We start from the raw sequence: 22,051 nt of genomic DNA on the forward strand, positions 1-22,051 counted from the left end.
GATGTATCTTAAATAGAACATTTTTATTTAAAATAAAATTACAATTTTTTTTTTTTTAATTTTTAGAGATAAGTTTAGTTTGATTAAAAATAGGTATTGTGGGCTTAATGTAAGGTTTAAATAACTAAGAAAATGATAAATTATTTGTGTGAAAAAGCTTAATTCTATTTAACTCTTTGCGGCTAGGTGGGTTAAAAACTGTCCCACCTTTTGCTTAGCTTTTGCTGCATGGTGGGATATATTTTAACCCACCTCGAAAAGTTGAAGTTACTAATAGTCATAGAGTTTAATACGTTATTTAAAGTTTTTCATTCAGTTGGCAGTGCTACGCACCAATGGTAAATGCGTAAATAAGTGAAAAAATGTTTATATTTATTATAAACTTGACCGATAGTAAAAAATGGTGGCACCACATACTGTTCTATTATTTAGATGCAGCTGTTGTTAATTCATATATTGTTTATAAAAAATTGGGTCAAAACATGGAACTTAAACATTATTTCAAGGAACAGTGCGCTGAAGGACAGTGCTGTATTATCTGCAAAGTTCCGCTTTGTTTTGGTAAAATGTTGTGTTTGAATGAACATCATATAAAGCATTAGTTGCACAGTGGTATTATACAATACTAAAAAAGGACTATTGAAATGGTATTAATTTTTTTTTTCTTATTTCGAGAGTAATGATTATTTGAGAGGGATGATTACGTATGTAAAATAATGGTAATGAATGTTTATTTCCATTTTTTTATAATAAAAGAGATTTTTTTATTTACTTTAAAATCGTGTGCCTCAAAGAGTTAAAAGAGCTTAACTTTAGGGAAAGCTCTATATTTTTAGAGTAAAATACACGTTTTTTAATGTAAAGTATTTATTTCAACTCTGTTAAAGAGAAAAATATTTAATAAAAATCAGACCTTGAATCTATTCAATGTTGTACTTGTGGACCGCACATCCACAACGGAAGAATTGGAATTTCAGAGGGAATCTTGGCATTATTCAAGCACGGCACTTTTCTTTAGTGCTCATGAAATAAGTACGAAATAATTACTTGGTAACAATAGGACTAAATACAGAGATAGAATTACTGAAATGCTACTAACTGGAAAGCAATGGGAAAAATTCTAACAAGGAAAATCCTGTGTGTAAAGAAAGACTCATAGAATGCAAATAAATCCCTCTCATGAATCCGGCAAGATCCTGAAAGAGCAAAATGTAAAAATTTCCCAGTTAACAAACTAGAGGCAGCTAAAAACACTAAGGAAGCTACAACTTGATAAATAGTTTCTATTTCCAGCAAATCTGGGATCCCCAAATTAAACTTCTTTGATAATTTATTCCAAACACGCAAGTTTATTTTTGTCTTTATTTTAAACTTTCAAACTAAACATTGTATGTCAGGAAATGTGGCATGCCTAAGGCTTGTTTGGCGTTACTTTACAGTTAAACTGATCCTACGTAAAATTCTCAAATTCTTAATACTGGAATAGCATCGGCTTTAATCCATTAAGATTACTAAACTCATAATTACATAAACACTCTTTTTCAGTAAAAAATTATTATTGATTAAAACTGTTGCCCGGATTAAAAGCCTTCTCTCGTACAGAAATCTCGAACAGAAAAATTCTATACATAATTAAGATCAATGCCCCCCCCCCAAAAAAAAACAGAACTAAGTTTTTGCGCTGCTATTTCTAACATCGCGGTAAAATATCTAGAAGAGACTTTAAGCCTTATTCGAAATTTTTCTGCACACCCTTTCTTAAATCATAACTGCTGATAATATATTTGATTATATAACTCTACAAATTTATATTACCCTAAAGAAGGCAATAACTTTGTCGAAACGACGGTATAAAAAGAGGAATTTTTCTACAAAAATTGTATTTACCGCTCTCAATAGTAAAGTAAAGTAATCGCCTATTTTTTCAGGCGGGGCTTAACGTCCAACTACCAAATGAGGTGTCGTGGACAGAGGCGACTAGCAAACGTACTTTACTATAAATTATCTATTAACCATTAAATAAAATCCAAGGCCTAAGACCGTGAATCGAACCCATTACGACAATGCATATTAGCTTCGCAGATCTCGCCTCTAACCGCTCGTCTACCGTGGCGCCCTGCTGCTCAATTTCTCAAAGAAAAGTCTGTTAACAATGGTCAAAAAAACTAAACCATCATTTTAACTGCAATCAGACTCGGAGAGCTGCAACGCTGGTGTGTAACTGCAATTCGTTTAAAAATTCGAAAAAAAATTTTTTGGCATGTTTAATTCACTAGGTTTTTGCATGATTCTTTAAAGATGATCACTATTTACAATCATTAGTTACGATCATTATGATTGATCTTTATATACCTTAAAACCAATCTTATAGGCAAACTCCCCTCCATATGAGGCATAGCGTCGAGACTTTTAAAGTGCAAATCTGTACAAAATTTCGATTCGAATGACACTTCATTCATGAAAATCGGTTCACTTGTCGATAATTTGAAACGATTGCTATACTTCCCCTTAACTAGTGTAAGAGCAGATCGTCGCTTTAATGTTACGTAGGGAAGCCCTAACCCCATCATCCTACCAAATTTTATCAAAATCGGGCTAAGATTTACAGAGTAATTAGTAATAATAATTTTGAAGGGGGCCTTACATAAAGGGGGCTAACACCTCTCCCATTCGGTGTACAGCGTCGAGACCCCCAAAAGGCACATCTACATAACATTCCGAATCGAATGACACCTCATTCATGAAAATCGGTTCACGCGTTTAGGCGCTACGTAGTTTACAAAAAAGGTAACAACAACAACAACAACAAGAAGAACATTTTATCTTTTATAGAAAAATAGAAAAAAATTGTCAAAGTTGGGTGTTTTTCAACGTTACGCTTTTTCGTGCAGTTTTTGACGATCAACCCTTATACAACTGTCCTACCGGACAGTTTTAATTTTAGAATAATTTTATGATGAAATATTACAAAATTTTTCATTTAATTTTTAATTAACTCGGTAGTGGTACCATGCGACCTAAGCTAGATCTCCTTCTGATTAACATTGTTTAATGGTTTTTTTTCGGACAATAACAAAAAGAAGTGAAGTGTCAGGGATAAATTCCATAGTGAAAAAAAAAAATCCTTCTGTCTACATTGAAAATATTGAAAATTAAAGTAGCTATACTATTTATTTTATTGTACAAATATTATAATTTTTAGAAATTTTAAGTTTACAAGCAAATCTTAGAGGATTTAACTTCAGATGTTATATAACCATCATGCCAAACACTGTTACTCTCTTTCTTAAGAGAATTTACAAACAAAAAATTAGAGTCATACAATTTAAAAAAATTTAATCTGATAAAACAATAATAATATAAATTCATGCTTTTGCTACTGATGGATGCTAAATTTAATTGTCTTAAACTTTGATCCCACAAATTTCTTGAAGAATTAAGTTGGCGTTTAAATAAATAAAAAACTAAAGTTGTTTGTGGATATTAGCAAGGAACTCTTTCCTAATTTACTATGTTTAAATCTTAATCACTTTTATATTAACGGGAAAATACGTAGAACAGGATTAAAGTAGTAGTCGCAGTAGATTGCTAAAAGAGATAAACATGAATATGTATTGAAACTTTCTTGCATGAAATAGTTTAAAAACCAACTCACAAACAGAAAATATTTATTTACTCTTTTCAAACTTAGCCTCCGATTAATGACCTCAAATTAACCTTCAAATAATTGCGTGGGGGGGAATTAATTTTATTAAATATAAATGTTCACATTAATTGTAAAAGTCAATGGTCACAGACCATACTTAAGCCTGTTGCAACAAACACCCCTGGCAAATTAATTCAAAAAGAAAAAAAGATACATATCTAATTTTGTGTTGGTTGCTAAACGACCAGTCGCAAAACAAGAAGGTCTTTGCCACGCCCTTGACTTAATGCCAAACACTTATCAACGTTGCTTATTTCGGTCGAACTAATACAAAATATATACCAGCAAATTTTCGCATACTTTGCATGGAATATAACAATAAAGCAAGTTTTATTAGCTAAACTAATGGTTAAATAATAATTTGTTGATTTGTTGACTTAACACTCTCTATAATTTTCAAACTAAAACTGTTAAAACAGAACATTCCAGCAGGTTTTGGTGTAAGCACTTGTTCTTAAGGAAATCAATCAGGTTACTGTTAACGTTAGCAGAGCTTAGATTTATTCCCTTTAAATTATCCGATTTGTTTGGACATCTGTAAATTTTAGATCTAAGACCGGATTTATATATCTGTTCTAGAATCAGCATTGTTGTTGATTTTGTTTTTGGGAAGTTATATGAATTCAGAGGAGCTATGGAAAGCTTAGAGCATGGCCCCTTCTCCGAGACAAATAATAGTGTAAATGGAATAAAAGTGTTTTTGCGACAAATAAGGTGACAGGTTAATTCTACAAGTGGAAGCGTGAGGTCCATTCTACTTAACGTTCGGTTACAAGAAGGCCGGCAGCTTTTTGAAAATTACTGGTAGAAACGGTAGCCCCATTTCTTGCTAGTAAATAGGCGATGCTGATCAATTTTCTCTTCTCCTCCAAAATTTACTTTGCTCTACGAATGGATAAAAAAATAGACCCTTCAAAAACTTGTATGTTGTACGAAAAAACAATAAAAATACAGATTCGGAATAGATGTCATGTTATTACGTCTACATCAATCATAAATGTAGTGTCTCAACCTAAAATTATTTTCCTTATCTTAAGAATAATCGGTCTAAGCTTAGGTATAAGTTCTAAATCTTAAATTTAATTTGTATAAACATTTTTTTATCACTCTAAAATTCCTTTTAACAGTATTTAATGATTAAAGAATGTAGAAGGAAAATGGCAAGTTCTTTTGCAAGTTAATTCGTTTCTTTAGTTTTGTCAGAACTTCTTCCATTATTAGTGGAGAAGGTGGGTAATATGGGACAGCCTTTTTTTACCTTGCATATTTTGAATTGAATTTAAAATCTACTTTGAAGTAAAATCATAGACATACATTATTTGTCTTTGTAAATTTGGAGTCCTGAGTGGATTATAGCAAGGAGTCTGGAGTTACACTGAAAAAGTCTGTCGTGGTACCATATTGGGTTTTCAGAAAGTGTGGTCGTAATATGGGAAACACATAATAATTATAGTTAATGTTCTCGTTTCTCCGTGAATTGTAAAAATAAGCCTTAAATATGCCACAAAACTACATTTTACACAATTATCGTACATTAAGGATAAAAATTAGGGTGTAATCAGTTTTCTTAGAGAAATTTCAAGAAATCTTTGAAATGATCTTTTTAGGCCCTTTATAGTACCCTGTAGAAAAAAAAAAAATTATAAGTTTCGTCCTCAGTACCACTTTTCACACTTATTCGGCAGACGATTAACGAGGTTGTTATATGGGACAACGCTGTCCCATAATACCACCATACACCGCGTACAATATAACCTCATTTTTTTTTCCAATATACATTCATATTTGAAATACATAATACTGGCATTTAAAACTCTACTTTCTACATTTTTAATGTCTAAGGGAAATTATTCAAACTTTCCTCGGTATTAACCAAAAGCAGAGGAAAATCAACCTTAAGAAAACTTTTCAGCGCTGACAAAATCAACACAGTCCTCTCTTGGACAAAGCTGCCACTCGATTGACGGCGCTGCCTTCTGCAGCAGACAAAGCCTACCCCAAAGAGTAGTAAGGCACCAAAAACTAACAGTTAGCACTACTGCAGCATTTTCCAAACTTTTTTGACCGCGGCCCGGTAAGAGATTTTAAATTTTTTCGCGACCCACCTTTTAAAAAAAACATTTATTTACAAAACAAATTTTATTTTCTAATAAAAATCAAAATTCAGGTTATTTGTTTGTTTATTTCATACACAAAAATTGCAAAATAATTATATAACAAAAACATAAGTAATTAAAGGCAATCCATTATCTTCATTTAAAACTTAAAGTAAATAAAGTAAATTTTGTTTTACATATTTTGACCTTAGTGCGAAGGATGATGTTGTTTTTCATCACATAGTAATTTCAAATTAGGACTTAATGATGTTAATTGATACACGTGAGTTTACGGCGCATGTACCGGAGAAGGCACTGAATGACGAATCGAAATCAGCCAATCAGAGCATCCGAATTTAAACGGTCCGGTAGGAAACGGTAGTAAAGGGTTGCCACCTGCAGTACTTGAAAAAGTTTCGAAAAATATTAAATTTAGAGCAAAATGTTATAAATTTTTTGTGTTTTTACAATTTTTGCCACGACCCAGCTGAATTTTTCTGCGACCCGGTGCCGGGTCGCGACCTACACTTTGGAAAACGCTGCACTACTGGTTTCACAAAAACTGGGGTGTCCCAAATTCCAACCCCGTCCCATATTACCACCTTCTCCTCTATGTATATAAATATTTCTGTATATTCACTTTCTGTTTGGGCTATAAATAATACATTTTACCTATCTGTGCAAAGCAGATACATGCCAGTAACTGATCCACTTTTTTAGTTTGGTTAAATAGTAAATAAATAAAACTTGATGAAACTGACTATGAAGCAGAGTAAAATAATTTAGCTAATGCAACTGCTACAGAACTGAACACAATAGCGAGTTAAAGTATTATTATGTCTAACTAGATGGTCTGAATATTAAAAAAAAAAAAAAATACCACTTTTAATTTGAATTTAATAAAGCGATTGAGAAATGATGCATACTAGGGTGGGAAGTGTGAAGAGGCGGGGTTATACACTTGCGGCTGGGGCGCTACGCTAAATTGAGATTAAATTATATCCGGGATTGTGGTGGGTGGCTGCAATGTGCAGCTGGAGGCCACCTTGCAATGCACTCCCCCAACCACTTGATCAGACAGGGTTGTGGAGGCAACCAGAACCGAGGGCCCCAGTACTGGATGTACAAGATGTTGCGCGCTCCCCTGGCCAAGTCCTCTACTTACGGCTTCATCTAAGGGGAGGAATTGGACTGCTGTTTGAATAGCATCCCTTCTTCTCACCATGATATGCCAGTCCTTCAACCAACTATCTGTTGGTACTCCTTTGAATCAAGACCAGAATTACAGAATTACTATTGTTCGAGGAAAATCCATAAAAAGTAAAGAAAAAAAATTGAAGTGTAACAACTTCGTAGTCTGAAAAAATTCAATTTTGATTGATAAGAACAGGTCGGCACTTTAATGTTACGTAGGGGAACCCTAACGCCATCATCCTGCCAAATTTTATCAAAATCAGAATAAGATTTACAGGTTACTAGCAATAAATGTTTAAGAGGGGGCCTTACATAAATAGGGCTAACGCCTCTTTCATTGCATTTACAACTTTGAGACTTCCAAAAGGTACATCTATAATCTATATGAAATTCCAAATCGAATGACCTGCGTTTAGGTGCTCCATTGTTTACGAAACAAGCAACAACAAGCCAAAGAACAAGAACAATTTTTGTTCGAATCCCCAGTTCGAATCCCGCGTATGACTACCTCTCATTTAAAAAAGTATTATGGTTTTTTAAGTAATAAGAATGACTGCATACGCGGGATTCGAACTGGGGATCTCCCACTTACAAAGCCACGCTCTTGACCACTAGACGAACACCCGCCCATCCCTGGCAAGATATTCTTACCGTAATCATAGGTCAAGAAGTCTTGCATACTGGGTGCATTAAAATGATGTGATGATTGCTTTTATTTGATGATAAAACAAATTTATCCGGATTCACCCACAACCATTACACTACATGTTTTAAAATCTTCAATTATTATTATTTTTTTTACTTTGCGTCACAAATAACATTTTCTGCATTCAGAAGACCTCCCAAAACGTGTATTTCTGGTGGAAAATTAATATCGAAAACCGTTCACGAATAGATAAAATTGTAACTTTGATCTTAAATATCTCGACTAATATTAGGGAGATCGAAACGGGGTTAACGTCATTTTTCATAGTTTTTTATGTAGTTTTCATAATCATTGTCAAAACCAGTGGTCCTTATGAAACCCCAATTGGGTTTTTGGCCGTAACTCCGTGAAAAATGAAGATACAGCATCGAGGGAGGTAAATTTGAAAACTAGTCAAAAAAAAAAAAAAAACATATAGTTTACATCGTTGGTTTTTTCGAAATTCCGCTTTCCTAAAAAGTTATTAGCGATTGGTGCGTTTTAAATGGATCACCCTGTATGTATAAACGTATCAATTTGTAACAAACACGGGTCACATCATGCACGAACAAACAACATACTCGTATTTGTCCAATTGGGTTTCTTCAGAGTTTGTAATAATTGTAGCATACATTAATATCTGAGGGTGTACCAATTTTTAGATTATTTAGATTTTAAGAAAATTCTTGCTATTTTTTGGATTGCTAAAAGTTGGAAGTTTATTAATTTTCTTTGTTTGGAAACATTAATTCAGCATTTTTAATCGACGCACTTTACTACTAAAGACACACACACACACACACACACTTACAGTCTTGTGTATATGTGTAAAAGGATAGGGAAAACAGGGAGATAAAAAGTGGTACTTGATGATGTGTAGTGGGGCGTGTAACATTGTATTAAAAGGTGGAAGGGGTAGTGCAGCCGAGCAATGCAACCCCTGCTGCACCCGCCGCAAAACTGTCATTTAACTAAAGTAGAGGGCCACTTCATCGCAACACAGAGGAAGATCGCTTGGCAACCTCATCCTCAGAGTTACATGCCCTCATACAGAGACATCTATCACCCCTTCTTCTAATCTATTGTATAACTAAATCGTATTGTACGAACAACACTCTATTGAAATTAATCTACCTATAACACTCATTCATATTCAAATATATCTTAAAGTTTTCTATACACTTTTTAATTGTTCAAATAGATTGTATTCTACTTTAAATTAAATGTGATATACAAATAAAGATTAACTTAATTCGTATGAGTAGGGATTGTTTAAGCAACTTTAGCTGAAATCAGTTTTGAAACTATAATATTAATATGAAATGAGTTATATAATTTGATGGTTGTGAGAGTATGAATTGTTAAAATTTCATTCAAAAACCCAACCGCCAATTAATTTGCTCAATTTCAATACTTTCAACAAATCAGGTACTTTATAATTTTCACTTAAATGCTCACTAGCAATTAAATCTGCACTATTTCAATTACTTCAACCAATCAGGTGCGTATTTCAACGACAATATACCGCCTCATAGTAATACAGTGGAGTCTCGGTTATCTGTCACCCTTTTATCCGTCTATTCCAATTAACCGTCACAATTGTCCTCAGTATTTAAAAATTGAAACAAAACCCAAAAAATTATTTTAAAAAGAAAACTTTTTAAAAATTTATTTTAAGTGTACAGAAATTTTAAAGAGTCCTTTAGCCTTAAAAAAAAGAGTCCTTTAGCCTTAAAAAAGAGTCCTTTAGCCTTAAAAAAAGAGTCCTTTAGCCTTAAAAAAAGAGTCCTTTAGCCTTAAAAAAAGAGTACTTTTGTCTTAAAAAAAGAGTCCTTTAGCCTTAAAAAAAGGAGTCCTTTAGCCTTAAAAAAAAGAGTACTTTTGTCTTAAAAAAAAATCTGGGGGTTTACCCCATTTGATACGGTACATAAAAGCAAATACATTCAACGCAGAGTGTGAATATTTTGAGATTTTTTCCTTTGTCTTTTAGGTACATACTCGTGTCCTTCATTCGATAGTTTGTGGGTTTTTTCCTAAAAAGATCAACCAGAAACAAAACCGCCCACAAAACCGATTAGATGCCGCAGACATTGTATTCATTAATTTTAATACACAATAGAATGAATTGAATAATGAAAGATACCTGACGTTTAAGGCTTAAGCGAATAAACGTATAAAATATGTATACCAGTTAATACAAAGTTTTATACACGTTAAACAAAAGAATCTGGAAATTTTCCTGTTTTTTTCCATTATCCGTCAATTCGACTATCCGTCACATGTCCGGTCCCGGTCATGACGGATAACCGAGACTCCACTGTACTACTAAAGCAGCAGATACCAATGTTAGGTTATTCCTATCATACCAGCAGTAATTTATGAATTAGTTTACTGAATATTTAATCGTAATTGTTTATTTACTAAAAAAAAAAAAACCTAATCTGAAAAGTATCGACTGGGTAGACATTAACAATTTATTAGATAATTTATCTTGCTTTAATCTTGCGAGTGTTCGTGAAATTAACCAATTAAATGCCTCTCGTATAATAATTTTCTCTCGGCAATTTCAATTAGATTATTAACTCTGGCCTTGTTTCAATTAAACAATCGCGCAATTGTGGAATTATCATTGAAACAAGGCAGCCGATAATCGACTCAATATTATCGCTGCTCATGGTGTTGCAGTTGAAATTGTAGCAGAAAAGGAAAATGACAACATCATGAATTTGACACCATGAAACTCAACCAAAACTTATCCAGAACTCTTTAAAAATTGATTAAAAAAAAAAAGAAGAAGAAAAATATTGCAAATAAAGTAAGTAGGATTTTGGAAAAAAGGAGTCAATTTTGAAAACGAAAAACCTAAACCGAAGTCAATCGCTAAACCGAAATTTTTGTGCTTTGAATTTTTTGTTTAGACATATTAATTTTCTTTTGTCATTTAGAAGAGCCATACAACTCTATGAAATAGCTTCCCTTTTTTTGCGCTATTAAATATAAGATATAAATTAACTTTGCTGACAATAATTTATGTTTAGACTTCTTACTTAAATTATGTAAATGATCTACATTAATTGCTTATAGAAAGTTAAGAAATTGCCATAAAATATGTGAAATAAATACACAGTTAAGACAATAATATGTAATGTGCCGAGAACATGTGTATTTATTATTATGATAGCAATATGATTTTCTTGAGGGTCAAGGAATAGTTATTTATTTAACAAGTGTGGAAAGTAGTACTTTTCCTCACACGAGGCAGGGTTTGCACGCACGAGCGAGCGAAGCGTGGCGAGTGCAAATGCTGATTGCCGAGTGCGAGGAAAATACTTTACACTCGAGTTGAATATTATATTTTTTCTGCAACCATTAGGGTTATTAACTAAAAAAAAAAAAAAACTAAACAGGAATCACTAGAATCCATTTTAAATTTCTATAAGATAACACTATAACCTTTTTAACTGTTATAATTAAAAATATCTAATTATTTATTAAAATATGATTTTTATTTCTATATTCCTTTCAATTTTTATTTTATTTTTTTAATATTCATTTGTTAATTATTTAGATAAAATAAATTTAAATAAGCTTATTAAAGTTTTACAGAAAATATTTAATAACAAAACTTCTTATATCAAGGAAGCACAATAAAGTTGTTTCACTCACTTGGGAGGAAAGTGACACTAATGGTAATTTTTCCCCACTAGTGAGGTAAAGTTGGGTATTACACAGCTGATTTTAATTGAGTAATGAGACATTCCTGCATGGTTGCAGAAAAAAATATTTTTAAGTCTACGTCAGAAACAAGAATATTTAATTTTTTTTTCAGGGCTGTAATTTAAGAGAGAGAGGTTATAGTTATTTCAATCAAAATAATTTAAAAAAGCAATCTTCGGAAACATTAATTTTGAATTTATTCAATTCAAAATACTCGGATAATCTCTTTTTCACAGTGCTGAAATTAGAAATACTTAAATAGCAGTAGAAATTTAGTTAAGAATAAAACATTTTTTTCCGTTCGATTGTTCAATTGATGGGATCGATAATTTTATTTCTATAAATTATTTATAGGCAAGCCATAAATATAGCGGAAAATACAGTTTCATTCAGCAAGCTTTGCTATTTGTGGTTTATTGTCATAAAAATACTTTTTTAGCTAGATAATAGACAAAGGTCATTTAAACATATATATTTTCGATTGCAAAGATGCTTATCTAAATGTAATGTGTGATATGTTATCTAAATGTAATGTGTGATATGGAGCCATAGTATGATAAGGAGGGGATTCGTATGTTGTCACGTGACTGCACTTGACTAGAAAGCCTCCATTTGACGGAAGTAATGGTGAAAAGCGACAATACTCTTAATGCCAGCTTGATGAAGAGATTTTTATCGTATGGTCAATAGTGGCGAAGCCGATCAGAGAGTATAGTGACGTTCAAGTACCAAGTGAAGCTGTGCACTTTCTGGCCCTTCTGTGCAAACACCATGGCACCTGTCTTCCTTCCCAAAACTCAGCTGTCTGGATGCGCTTTATAGCCGCCCCTCTACTGTTACTAAAACCATAGTTCCCCTCCCTTAGGTTTACATTTATCCATCTCTATTCATCCATCAAACCTCACCGTTACCCTCCACAACCAATCTTGCCAGTATATGGTTGTGTCTGCCCACTAGGAAAATATCTTAATTGAGCATTACTACTCCATTTACATTACTAGGGTGCCAGCAAGGCAAACACCAGGCGTTCCCAGTGTTATGCTTGTCTCGTGTTTCTACTTTTGTTTCCCATTTCTACATCAATACTTTCTCTATTATAAAATATCAAGCTATTCCTTGTACAGATACATTGATATTTAATTTTCGTAATTAAATCCGCGATTCCGGCATCCCATTCGTACAAACCACCTGATTCCCTGATTTAGAAATAGAGAGAGGATCATTGAATAAAATAATTTTTACAACACTTGCTTTTTAGAGAAAATACCTCATCATAGACGAATTTACGGACGCTGTTTTCTCCTGCTAGAATCTAGAGATCTAGATTTGGAACGGCATATGTATGGTAGATACCTAGCACTTATTAGATTGTTCCTTTTTAAAGGAGTAAAAGAATATTAACAGTTTTATAAAAGTTTTAACAGAAAGTTTCCCTTAATAATAATCCATTATTCTTATATTTTTGCATGTGTTTCACGATCATTATTTAAAAATACTATTAATTTCATTCCATATCACTCAAACATCTACTTTTTAATACATATATACGAGGGTCGTTTGAAAAGTCCGTGCAAAAATAAAAACTACTTAATTTTTTGGGGTAAACCTTTTTAATTTTTCAACATAGTCTCCTTTTAGGCTTATACACTTCGTCCAACGCTGCTCTAGTTTGTTGATCCCTTCCAAATAATAGGATTTGTCCAAGTCTGAATAATAGCCATTCGTTTCTGCAATCACCTCCTCGTTTGAATAAAATCTTTTTCCCGCCAGCCATTTCTTCATATTGGGGAACAAATAGTAGTCCGAGGGAGCCAAGTCTGGAGAATAGAGGGGATGTGAAACGAGTTGGAACCCTATTTCCATTAATTTTGCGACCACAACTGCTGAGGTGTGAGCTGGTGCGTTGTCGTGATGGAAAAGGACTTTTTTTGTGGGCCAATCGTGGGCGTTTTTCTTGCAGCTCGGTTTTCAAACGGTCCAATAACGATGAATAATATGCACCTGTAATAGTTTTACCCTTTTCCAGATAGTCGATGAGGATTATTCCTTGCGAATCCCAAAAGACAGTCGCCATAATCTTTCCGGCCGAAGGAACGGTCTTCGCCTTTTTTGGCACAGATTCCCCCTTGGTAACCCATTGTTTAGATTGTTCTTTGGTCTCAGGAGTGTAGTGATGTATCCACGTTTCATCCACAGTGACGAAACGACGCTTAAAGTCCTGCGGATTCTTCTGGAACAGCTGCAAACCGTCCTTGCAACACTTCACACGATTTCGTTTTTCGTCAAAGTGTGAGCAATCGCGGCACCCATCATGCGGATAGCTTTGTCATGTCGAAATGTTGCTGCAAAATATTATGTACCCGTTCATTCGAGATGCCCACAGCACTAGCAATCTCACGCACCTTCACTCTTCTGCCATCCATCACCATATCATGGATTTTATCAATGATTTCTGGAGTAGTAACCTCAACAGGGCGTTCAGCGTCACTTGTGCCCATATGGCCACTCCGAAAATTTTGAAACCACTTATAAACTGTTCTAATCGAAGGTGCAGAGTCACCATAATGTTTATCAAGCTTCTCTTTAGTCTCCTGAGGCGTTTTGCCTTTCATAAAGTAGTGTTTAATCAACACACGAAATTCTTTTTCGTCCATTTTTTGAAAATCACTCGACTTCCTCGATTCAAACGAATGCCAAACACAAAGAAATAGACCGATCTGGCTGAAACTTGGTGTGTGTTCTTCCAAGAGATGCTACTAACTAAACATAACCTCGATACGCGCCAGTGGTGCTATCTCTCTGACTTTGCACGGACTTTTCAAACGACCCTCGTATTTTAGATAAGCTTTATATTTAAGATGTAAAGTAGCTAATTTTCATTTAATCAAAATATTGATATGTATTTTATTTATTTGTAATTTTCTTTCTTATTTTCCAGATTTCCCTTACAACATTGTGGGTTCACTAAGTACTTTACAAGTGCCTTTGAATAATGTTTTAATAAATCCTTAAAGAAAATATCAGAAACATTAGCGAATTTTTTTAGAAAGAGCTGATATTTATATAATGTCGCTCATTACAATCACATTAATATTTTTCAGAATTGTTAAATTGTTTTATTTAAACGCAAGCGCCAGTTTCCAAGACCAGTTACTTGACTCGTAGTGGCCATAGGTTAACCAAGAGCTCCGCTGCTCCTGAGTGCTGACCTGAGCTTAGCAGGTACCCACCACGCAATATAAATGAGTACTCATCCCGTCGCCTGACGATGGAAGTACTCTGGTAAGGGGTACGGTAGGCCAAAGTAGAGTTAGCCTTCTCTGCGATCCGGTAGTGGTGGCCAACCAAGGTAGGCCCCCAAAGGCTAGTTGAGCGTTAAACTCAACCCGCCCCACGAGGGCCCGGAAGTACAACGTACTGCCTCAACGCTAATAAAATAATAAAAATTATTATTTTTAAAACTGCCGACCGGATACGCCCCTTTTCTATAGATTTGTAACTGAAAAGTTCGACATCCAGTTACGATCGTACATTCGTATACATTAAAAACTAAATTTTATTTACATATTGGAAATTGGGATTTAAACAATTTTTTTTTTTTTTTTTTTTGAAATATTCTTAAGATCTCAATATACGGGGGATCTTTCATTCAATTTACGCCACCATGTGTGCATTGGAAAACAAAAAATACGGAGAAGTATTAGTAATTTTGGATGTGAGGTCCCCCTATTAGATTGTCTAGAGAAGCTGGAGTGAGTTGCGGCTTTATGGGAGAGCATCCCCTCGCAACCAGATATTAGTATCCACCATGACGTACACTGCTTATGTCCAGAACAAATCTGCACGTGCTGCTTCATACAATGCTCATAACTAGGCGGACGGATGAATGCTTACATACCATACAACAAACACACGTCACACCGCCATATTTCTCTCACCCAACACCCCTTTATTACCAATTTTCTTTTGTGGTTTTAAAATAGAAAAATATCAAAATTTATGTGCGGAAATGTTTTCTTACTAGTGAGGTTACAAAATTCGCCTTCCACTTGTGAACTACCCTTTCAAAACTCGCAACAAAATGAGCCCCACACAGACAAACTATTACACTAACCAATGCTCGCATGACCTCGCGAACTTGCTCTAGTGTGTATACATATAACGTGAGGTAATGATAAAATGTGGGAAATAATATTATGGATACATTATAAAATAATTTTATGATGCATAAACCCCGAATGTTTTAAGCCTAAAACATGTCCAACCTCATGAATCAAACCTAAGTGTAACGATCAGCAGGCAATGTCTGGGCGCCTATAATGAATTAATATTATCTATATACGAGTATATAAAAATGAATTTGTGTCTGTTTGTTTGTACTCGATAGATTCAAAAACCATACATCCAATCGCCGTGAAAATTTGGGAAATTATTAGGTATATCCCCGGGAAGGTTTTTGCAATTTTTTTTTTAAATCAGAGTTGGGGTTCTAGGTGCTCCCGAACAAATATCCCAAAAATATCAAAATAACATTTAATTAGTAATATTTGTTGAAAGTGTAACCATGAAAACCGTGAAAAACAGTTTTTTGCAATTATTAATACGAGAATAAATTATACCGAAGATGGTGGAAAATCCATAAACTAAAAGAACTCAACAATACTATTGACGTTGATAATCGTTGGGTAGTACCATATTCTCCATTACTACTAAAAACGTATAACGCACACATAAATGCTGAGTACTGCAATTCAGTGAAAGCGATAATATATTTGCAAATATGTGAACAAAGGAAGAGATATGGCAGTGTTTGGAGTGGAAAATACAACTGCATCTAACGATGAAGTCACCCAATATCAATTGGGACGCTACATAAGTAGCAATGAGGCCGTATGGCGTATTTTATCATTTTCCATTCATGAGCGATATCCAACGGTTGTTCATTTAGCAGAAAATGGACATCGTGTGTACTTTACATCAGAAAATGTACCTGCAAGAGCAATGTCACCACCTCCAACAACATTAACTGAATTTTTCACATTATGTAGAAATGCTACCTTTGCAAGGACACTACTGTACTCTGAAGTAGGGATAATTTTATTGTTAATTTTCATTTCGATGTATTGTATACATTTGATCATTAATAAATTATGTTTGAGGTATCAAAACTGCCTTTTTGTTAAACACAGCAACGTGTGAACGGCTACAGCTAGTTTATAGTATAATAATTATTAAAACTATTACATCCCCAAAAATATATTTATTATTATTGTCATAAAAATTAATTTTCAAATTATAACTAATTATTATTATGTTAAAATGAATTACTTTGCATCTCACGTGTATCCAAATTTCCAAAATAGTTACTAATGAGATAGTTAATCATCTTCTCTTTGATAAACTTGAAATAAATTGAAAGCTAGGTCAAAGAATCTGTAGATATAATTGATAAGAAGGTGTGTGATGTGTAAGAAAAAACTGTTTTGTAAATCCTTAAAAAGTATCAAAAGTACACAATTTATCCGTTTTTAATGAAAATCTTAAAACTGTACATTTTTTTAACTAAAAGAAGTAGATTTTTTTTAACACAAAATTGATCCTTTTTTAGTCAGTAATCAGTAATCACTAATGAGGGGACATTTTTCATTACCATTTTTATATATCAATGTAGAAAAAGGTGTTGATTATTACATGACAATAAGTTATAATAAATGATTATCTATATACGTATATTGTACATTCCATAAAAATCGGTTCGCGCGTTTAGGTGCTATGTTGTTTACAAAAAAAGATAAGAAGAAGAAGATTTTCTGAAAATGCCGTTTTTGCTCATTTTTCGCAACTTTTTTCTCGATATCTTTAAGATCTGGGCTGTTGTAAGAAATTACAGTTATAAAGGAGGATTTCACCTATATTATAAAGAAAATTAGGGAATTTTATCTTGTATAGAAAAAGAGAAAAAAATTGTATAAGTTGAGTGGTTTCAACTTTACGTTTTCTCGTGCACTTTTTGACGATCAACCGAAAAACGTACCGGACAGTTTTATTATTATAATTATTATTTTATTATGTTACTATTTAAACATAATATGTAACCAATAGATAATGTTTGAACATTGCAGGGATCTCTCTTTTATTAAATAACTTTTAAGACTTTTTCACCGTGTAAATCCTTGAATTCGTCAATAAATATTAAGAATAAAGCGGGTCCAAGTTCAAACATTGATTGCCAATGTCATAACTCATCACTTTTATTAGCGACTTCTTAGTTTCTTAATTTAGTGTACATTACTGGCACACAAATATTTTTACTCTGGATAAAGATATCATGAATTTTAACAATTTTTATGTTATTAAAAACACCTTAATATTGATTATTGATCTGTTAAATTAATGTTGACTAGTCAAAAAGTTTTCAATGAGTTACCCTAGTTAGTAATCCTTGCCTATTTAAAGAAAAATGTATTTAAGAATCTCTATTGATTATTCATATAATTTTAACGTTTCAAGAGTATTCTGTTTATTTATATAAAGTCACGTCGTTTTTATTTAAATTATTTTTAAATTAAGTACAATTTTTTTTAAAAGTTTAGCATTGGCCTATCAACTAAATCATAAGCATAAATTGGTTAATGAAGGGGAAAGAATCAGCCTACTCACAGATATGAAGAATATGTAAAAAGAAAGAGCATTTAATAAAATAAAATCAATTGGTACTTACCGATAGCCAGCCAGGTAATCGGCAACCTTTTAGTAATCTAACACTTCAGAATCATCATCACCAAACTTCATCACGTAGGATATTTGTCTCTTATCTTCACCTTCACCAAAATCTTCACCAAATGGTAATTCTTTTTCGGGTTCTTCATCCGACACACCCAGCCTTTCATTATCTTTCTGACCTAATGCACGATACATTTCGGCCCTGGTTTGTACAATATCACGCAACATTTCTGAAATGCAAGGTAAAAATCCATATGAGAATAGCATAAAGGCAAAAAAAAAATAAAATAAAATAAAATGCAAATAACAACTGTTTTTTTTTGGCCAAGAAAAGTAATCCAGATAAACTCTATCGATCTTTCCTTCGCAAAGATGGCTGCAGAAAGAGCCACAGGGTATAGGATTAAGATTCTGTACTGTGAAACTTGCAGCAAGTGGTCGGAATTGTAGAGGGCACTATTTAAAAAACAAAAATGCATTTAACACAATGTTCTTAAATGTTCTTGATTAGTAATGGAATCATTCTTTTTTTACTACATACACAATCTGCATTTCCTCCAATTTTTCCTAATTCTTCTGAGATTGTTCTATTTGGAAGAGAGGAGGAAATAATTTATAATATCAAATTTACAACTCACAATTTTTTTGGTTTAACATTTAGCAACGCAGTTAATTTATTAGTAGAATTATCTATTTCATCTGGAAGAATTTGATCCATACTTAGACATTAACAAGTATCAGTTAGTTTTAACCCAGGATAAGTACTGAATTTGAATTTGAAAATGTTTATTTACAATTTAAAATTCTTTATACAAATATATTTAAAAGGAGGTTTCAGGCTGCATGCCTATATCCTCTCCACAACATATCAACATTTACATTGGGTACAAGTCGAACTTAATGCTAAGGCAAAAAAATTAAAAAAAACCTTACTACATAAGATTAATTAAAGCAAGATATGCTTTAGCCTTTTGTGCTTGTGTTTTCTATAATTAAGAGAACTTAAGTTATAGTCCATAATACTTTTTATATGCGGGTAGGGACTATGTGTACAGGAAGTTACTAAGTTTTCCGTAGCATTGTACGGACACGCTGGCAACATCAAGTGCTGCATGCATATAATCTATAGGTGTCCACCGGGGATATGACCCAACTAGTCTTAAGCATTGGTTTTGGACTCTTTGTAACTTCCCGTAATTGGTGCAACAAGTATTGGACCACACAGGGGCTGCATATAGTAGTACGGAGCGGATAGAGAGATAGTAGATAAGTTTTTTTATTTAGAAAATCTAAGTTAGAGTTGCGGTTCAAAAGAGGAAAGAGACTGCACATAATTCCTACCGCTTTATCGCACACTGAGTTCATATGTTTGGTGAAAGTTAATTTGGAGTCTAACACCAACCCGAGGTATTTAACTTCCTTACTCCACGGAAGGGAGTTGCCGTTAATTTGAACAAATCTATTCACCACGGGTCTGCGGCGTGTAAACATAATAACTTGTGTCTTGGCATGGTTTGGCCTTATTTTCCATTTTGCAAAGTATTTGAAACATTTTTGAAGGGCTATCGATAATTGTTTGGCTATTGTGTCAACTCTGAATGAAGAAATAAAGAAGCCAGTATCATCAGCAAACAGGGAGCAACTGGATTTGAATTTCAGCTTGGTGACGTCATTAATAAAAATGTTGTAAAGTGTAGGCCCCAGGGTTGAGCCTTGGGGGACTACAGCTTTAATTAATCTCACACCTGAAACTGTGCTACCGAGTGCGACGCTGAATTTTCTTTTAGTTAAATAGCTTTTCACAAAGTAAATTAAATATCTCGGAAAGCCATTCTCAATTAATTTATAGATAAGGCCATTGTGCCAAACACAATCGAAGGCTTTTTCCACATCAATCAAAGCCATCCCCGTATGCTTGTTCAGATTAAAATTGTGCTCTACCAAGTCTGTTACTCTGGCTAACTGGGCAGTAGTCGAATGTCTTGGACGGAAACCAAACTGGCAGGATGATAATAGGCTATTACTGTCAATGAATTAGGTGAGTCTTCTTAAGGATAAGTACTCTTTCAATTTTAGTCAAGTGGAATATTATTCTAAGCGTACATTTTCTAAATTTCTAAAAACTTTTAACAATAAAATTGCAATGAATTGCACCACTATCTATAATTAGAGAAATTTATGTAGGAACAAAAACAGATGTACTTGAAATCATTAAGACGAAGTAAGAGCTAAGCTACAGCTTTTTCATATCAAAGAGAGCTCACACACTAATATAGTATTCTGACTGATTATTTTACTCCCCCGGAAGAAAAAATATTAGATTTTCTAAAAATATGTCCATATGTTACTAAATTATTGCACATTCTTAACAGTCACTGTCCCCTATTCCATCACCATTACTAACGCGGTGGTACTAATATAAGGGAAAATGTGCAAATTCCCTTCTCTTAATGTAAGCAATCTATATTGTGTCATCACATTCAGATCCCCTTTTTCTTTTAGTTAGTTATCATATATGTGAGGTTCTTTCTCCATTTCTACGTAATGCAGTTTTTGGCCGCAACAATAATGTAACAGATGATCCATGAAGAAAATTAATATTATATTATAATTTAATGATTCTGATAAATAGAACTGAATAAGTTTTAATATTATCAGCAAAATTAAAGACAAAAATTAAAAACAACGCGAATAAAAATTAAAATAAAATAATGTTAATAAAAAAAATAATAATAAACAAAGGTAAACTAATAAAATATAAAGTTACCTAATGAAGGAAAAAATAAATAATTACCTTCCAAAGAGCAAATAGATCTTGGGCAATGTACTCCAGAATAACCTGGAAATACTTGTAATTATATTAAACCGAATGATTTGAATATTCAAATAAAACTAGGTTTAAATAATAAATAAATATAAAAATAAAATAAAACAAAAACAATCCGATTGACTATTAAACTCTGCTGCTTTCCAACAGATTTAATTTCCAGCAATTAAAGCCAATTCTGTACTGGGTAGGTATTAATTTTATGGTTTCAACGTATTAACATAGTAGCATTAGGGTTAACCTTGTTTTTTGTGACGATAAATTTACAGAAGAAGCAGAAAATCGCACCGCAATGCCGATAAATTAATTACATAAACAGCCTCACTAGTTGCAACCTCCTACAGCCCATGAACTTGCAAGAATCCTCGTCAGACGTTCAAAACTGACTTTAAAGAAACAAAGTACTAATATGTAACGCACAATTTAACCGGTTTGGACTTACTGACTTGAACTTTAGAGTTTCAGTCTAAGCACTCCAATATCTACCTAATTTTAATTACTGCAACTTGAAATGAAAAAGTCTACGCCGCTTAAACAAGTTTGCACTGCCTCTAACAGAACTATTCTTCTATTACAATACCTTTCAAGAAATAATTAATTTACGATACAAGAAATTTCACTCTACTAATCTTGAGCCTCCACTAAACTAACCCTCTCACTGACCAGTTCTCTTCTTTCACTAATCTAGACAATCCCAACCATCGACTATGCTTTTTTCTCAACTTTCAGACCAAATTTGACTCTCTAGGGAGCCACCATTTTTACGTTGCTCCTCTATGTTAAGAATCAACTAACCTATTTACTTGTAGAAGCATAGGTAAATTTTGATAAAGGATCGGCAATGCATTTAATTCACTTAAGAGATAATTAATTGTATTATAAAATATAAAAAAATATATTTCATTTTTCTGAGCTCCTGAAGTTGATTTTGACTTTTTCTTTTGGAAATCCGAAAAATAAGTCTCAATATGATTTTTTTTTTGTTTACCACATGTAGCAAAAAGATTTGTTCCTTATAAAAGTTGATTAATTGTAAAAATAAATTTATTTATGAATTAAAAAATATCCTATTTCTGCAATGAGTCAATTTTGAATAAAAAATT

The 22,051-nt window shown here is 33.1% G+C and overlaps 2 protein-coding genes across 6 annotated transcripts in view; one reads left to right on the plus strand and one right to left on the minus strand.

Annotated features, from left to right (window-relative positions):
- LOC141458068 (U3 small nucleolar ribonucleoprotein protein IMP4) overlaps window positions 1-22,051 on the plus strand; it is a 91,438-nt gene that overhangs the window by 27,040 nt on the left and 42,347 nt on the right. The gene's annotated exons all lie outside the window — the stretch shown is intronic.
- Rsph3 (Radial spoke head protein 3) overlaps window positions 1-22,051 on the minus strand; it is an 81,072-nt gene that overhangs the window by 1,649 nt on the left and 57,372 nt on the right. For 4 of the 5 annotated variants that reach the window (XM_074135434.1, XM_074135420.1, XM_074135444.1 and 1 more), the window contains exons 7-8: window positions 20,916-20,960; window positions 18,120-18,351 (exon numbers count right to left, since the gene is read on the minus strand). In XM_074135434.1, the coding sequence (XP_073991535.1) occupies window positions 18,149-18,351; window positions 20,916-20,960 (248 nt within the window). In that variant the 3' untranslated portion in view covers window positions 18,120-18,148. The remainder of the gene's footprint in view (window positions 1-18,119; window positions 18,352-20,915; window positions 20,961-22,051) is intronic. The other variant, XM_074135425.1, reaches the window with a different exon arrangement.

The sequence above is a fragment of the Rhodnius prolixus genome, unplaced genomic scaffold, assembly GCF_049639745.1.
Source record: "Rhodnius prolixus isolate KJV_2025 unplaced genomic scaffold, Rpr scaffold_1, whole genome shotgun sequence".
NCBI lineage: Eukaryota > Metazoa > Arthropoda > Insecta > Hemiptera > Reduviidae > Rhodnius > Rhodnius prolixus.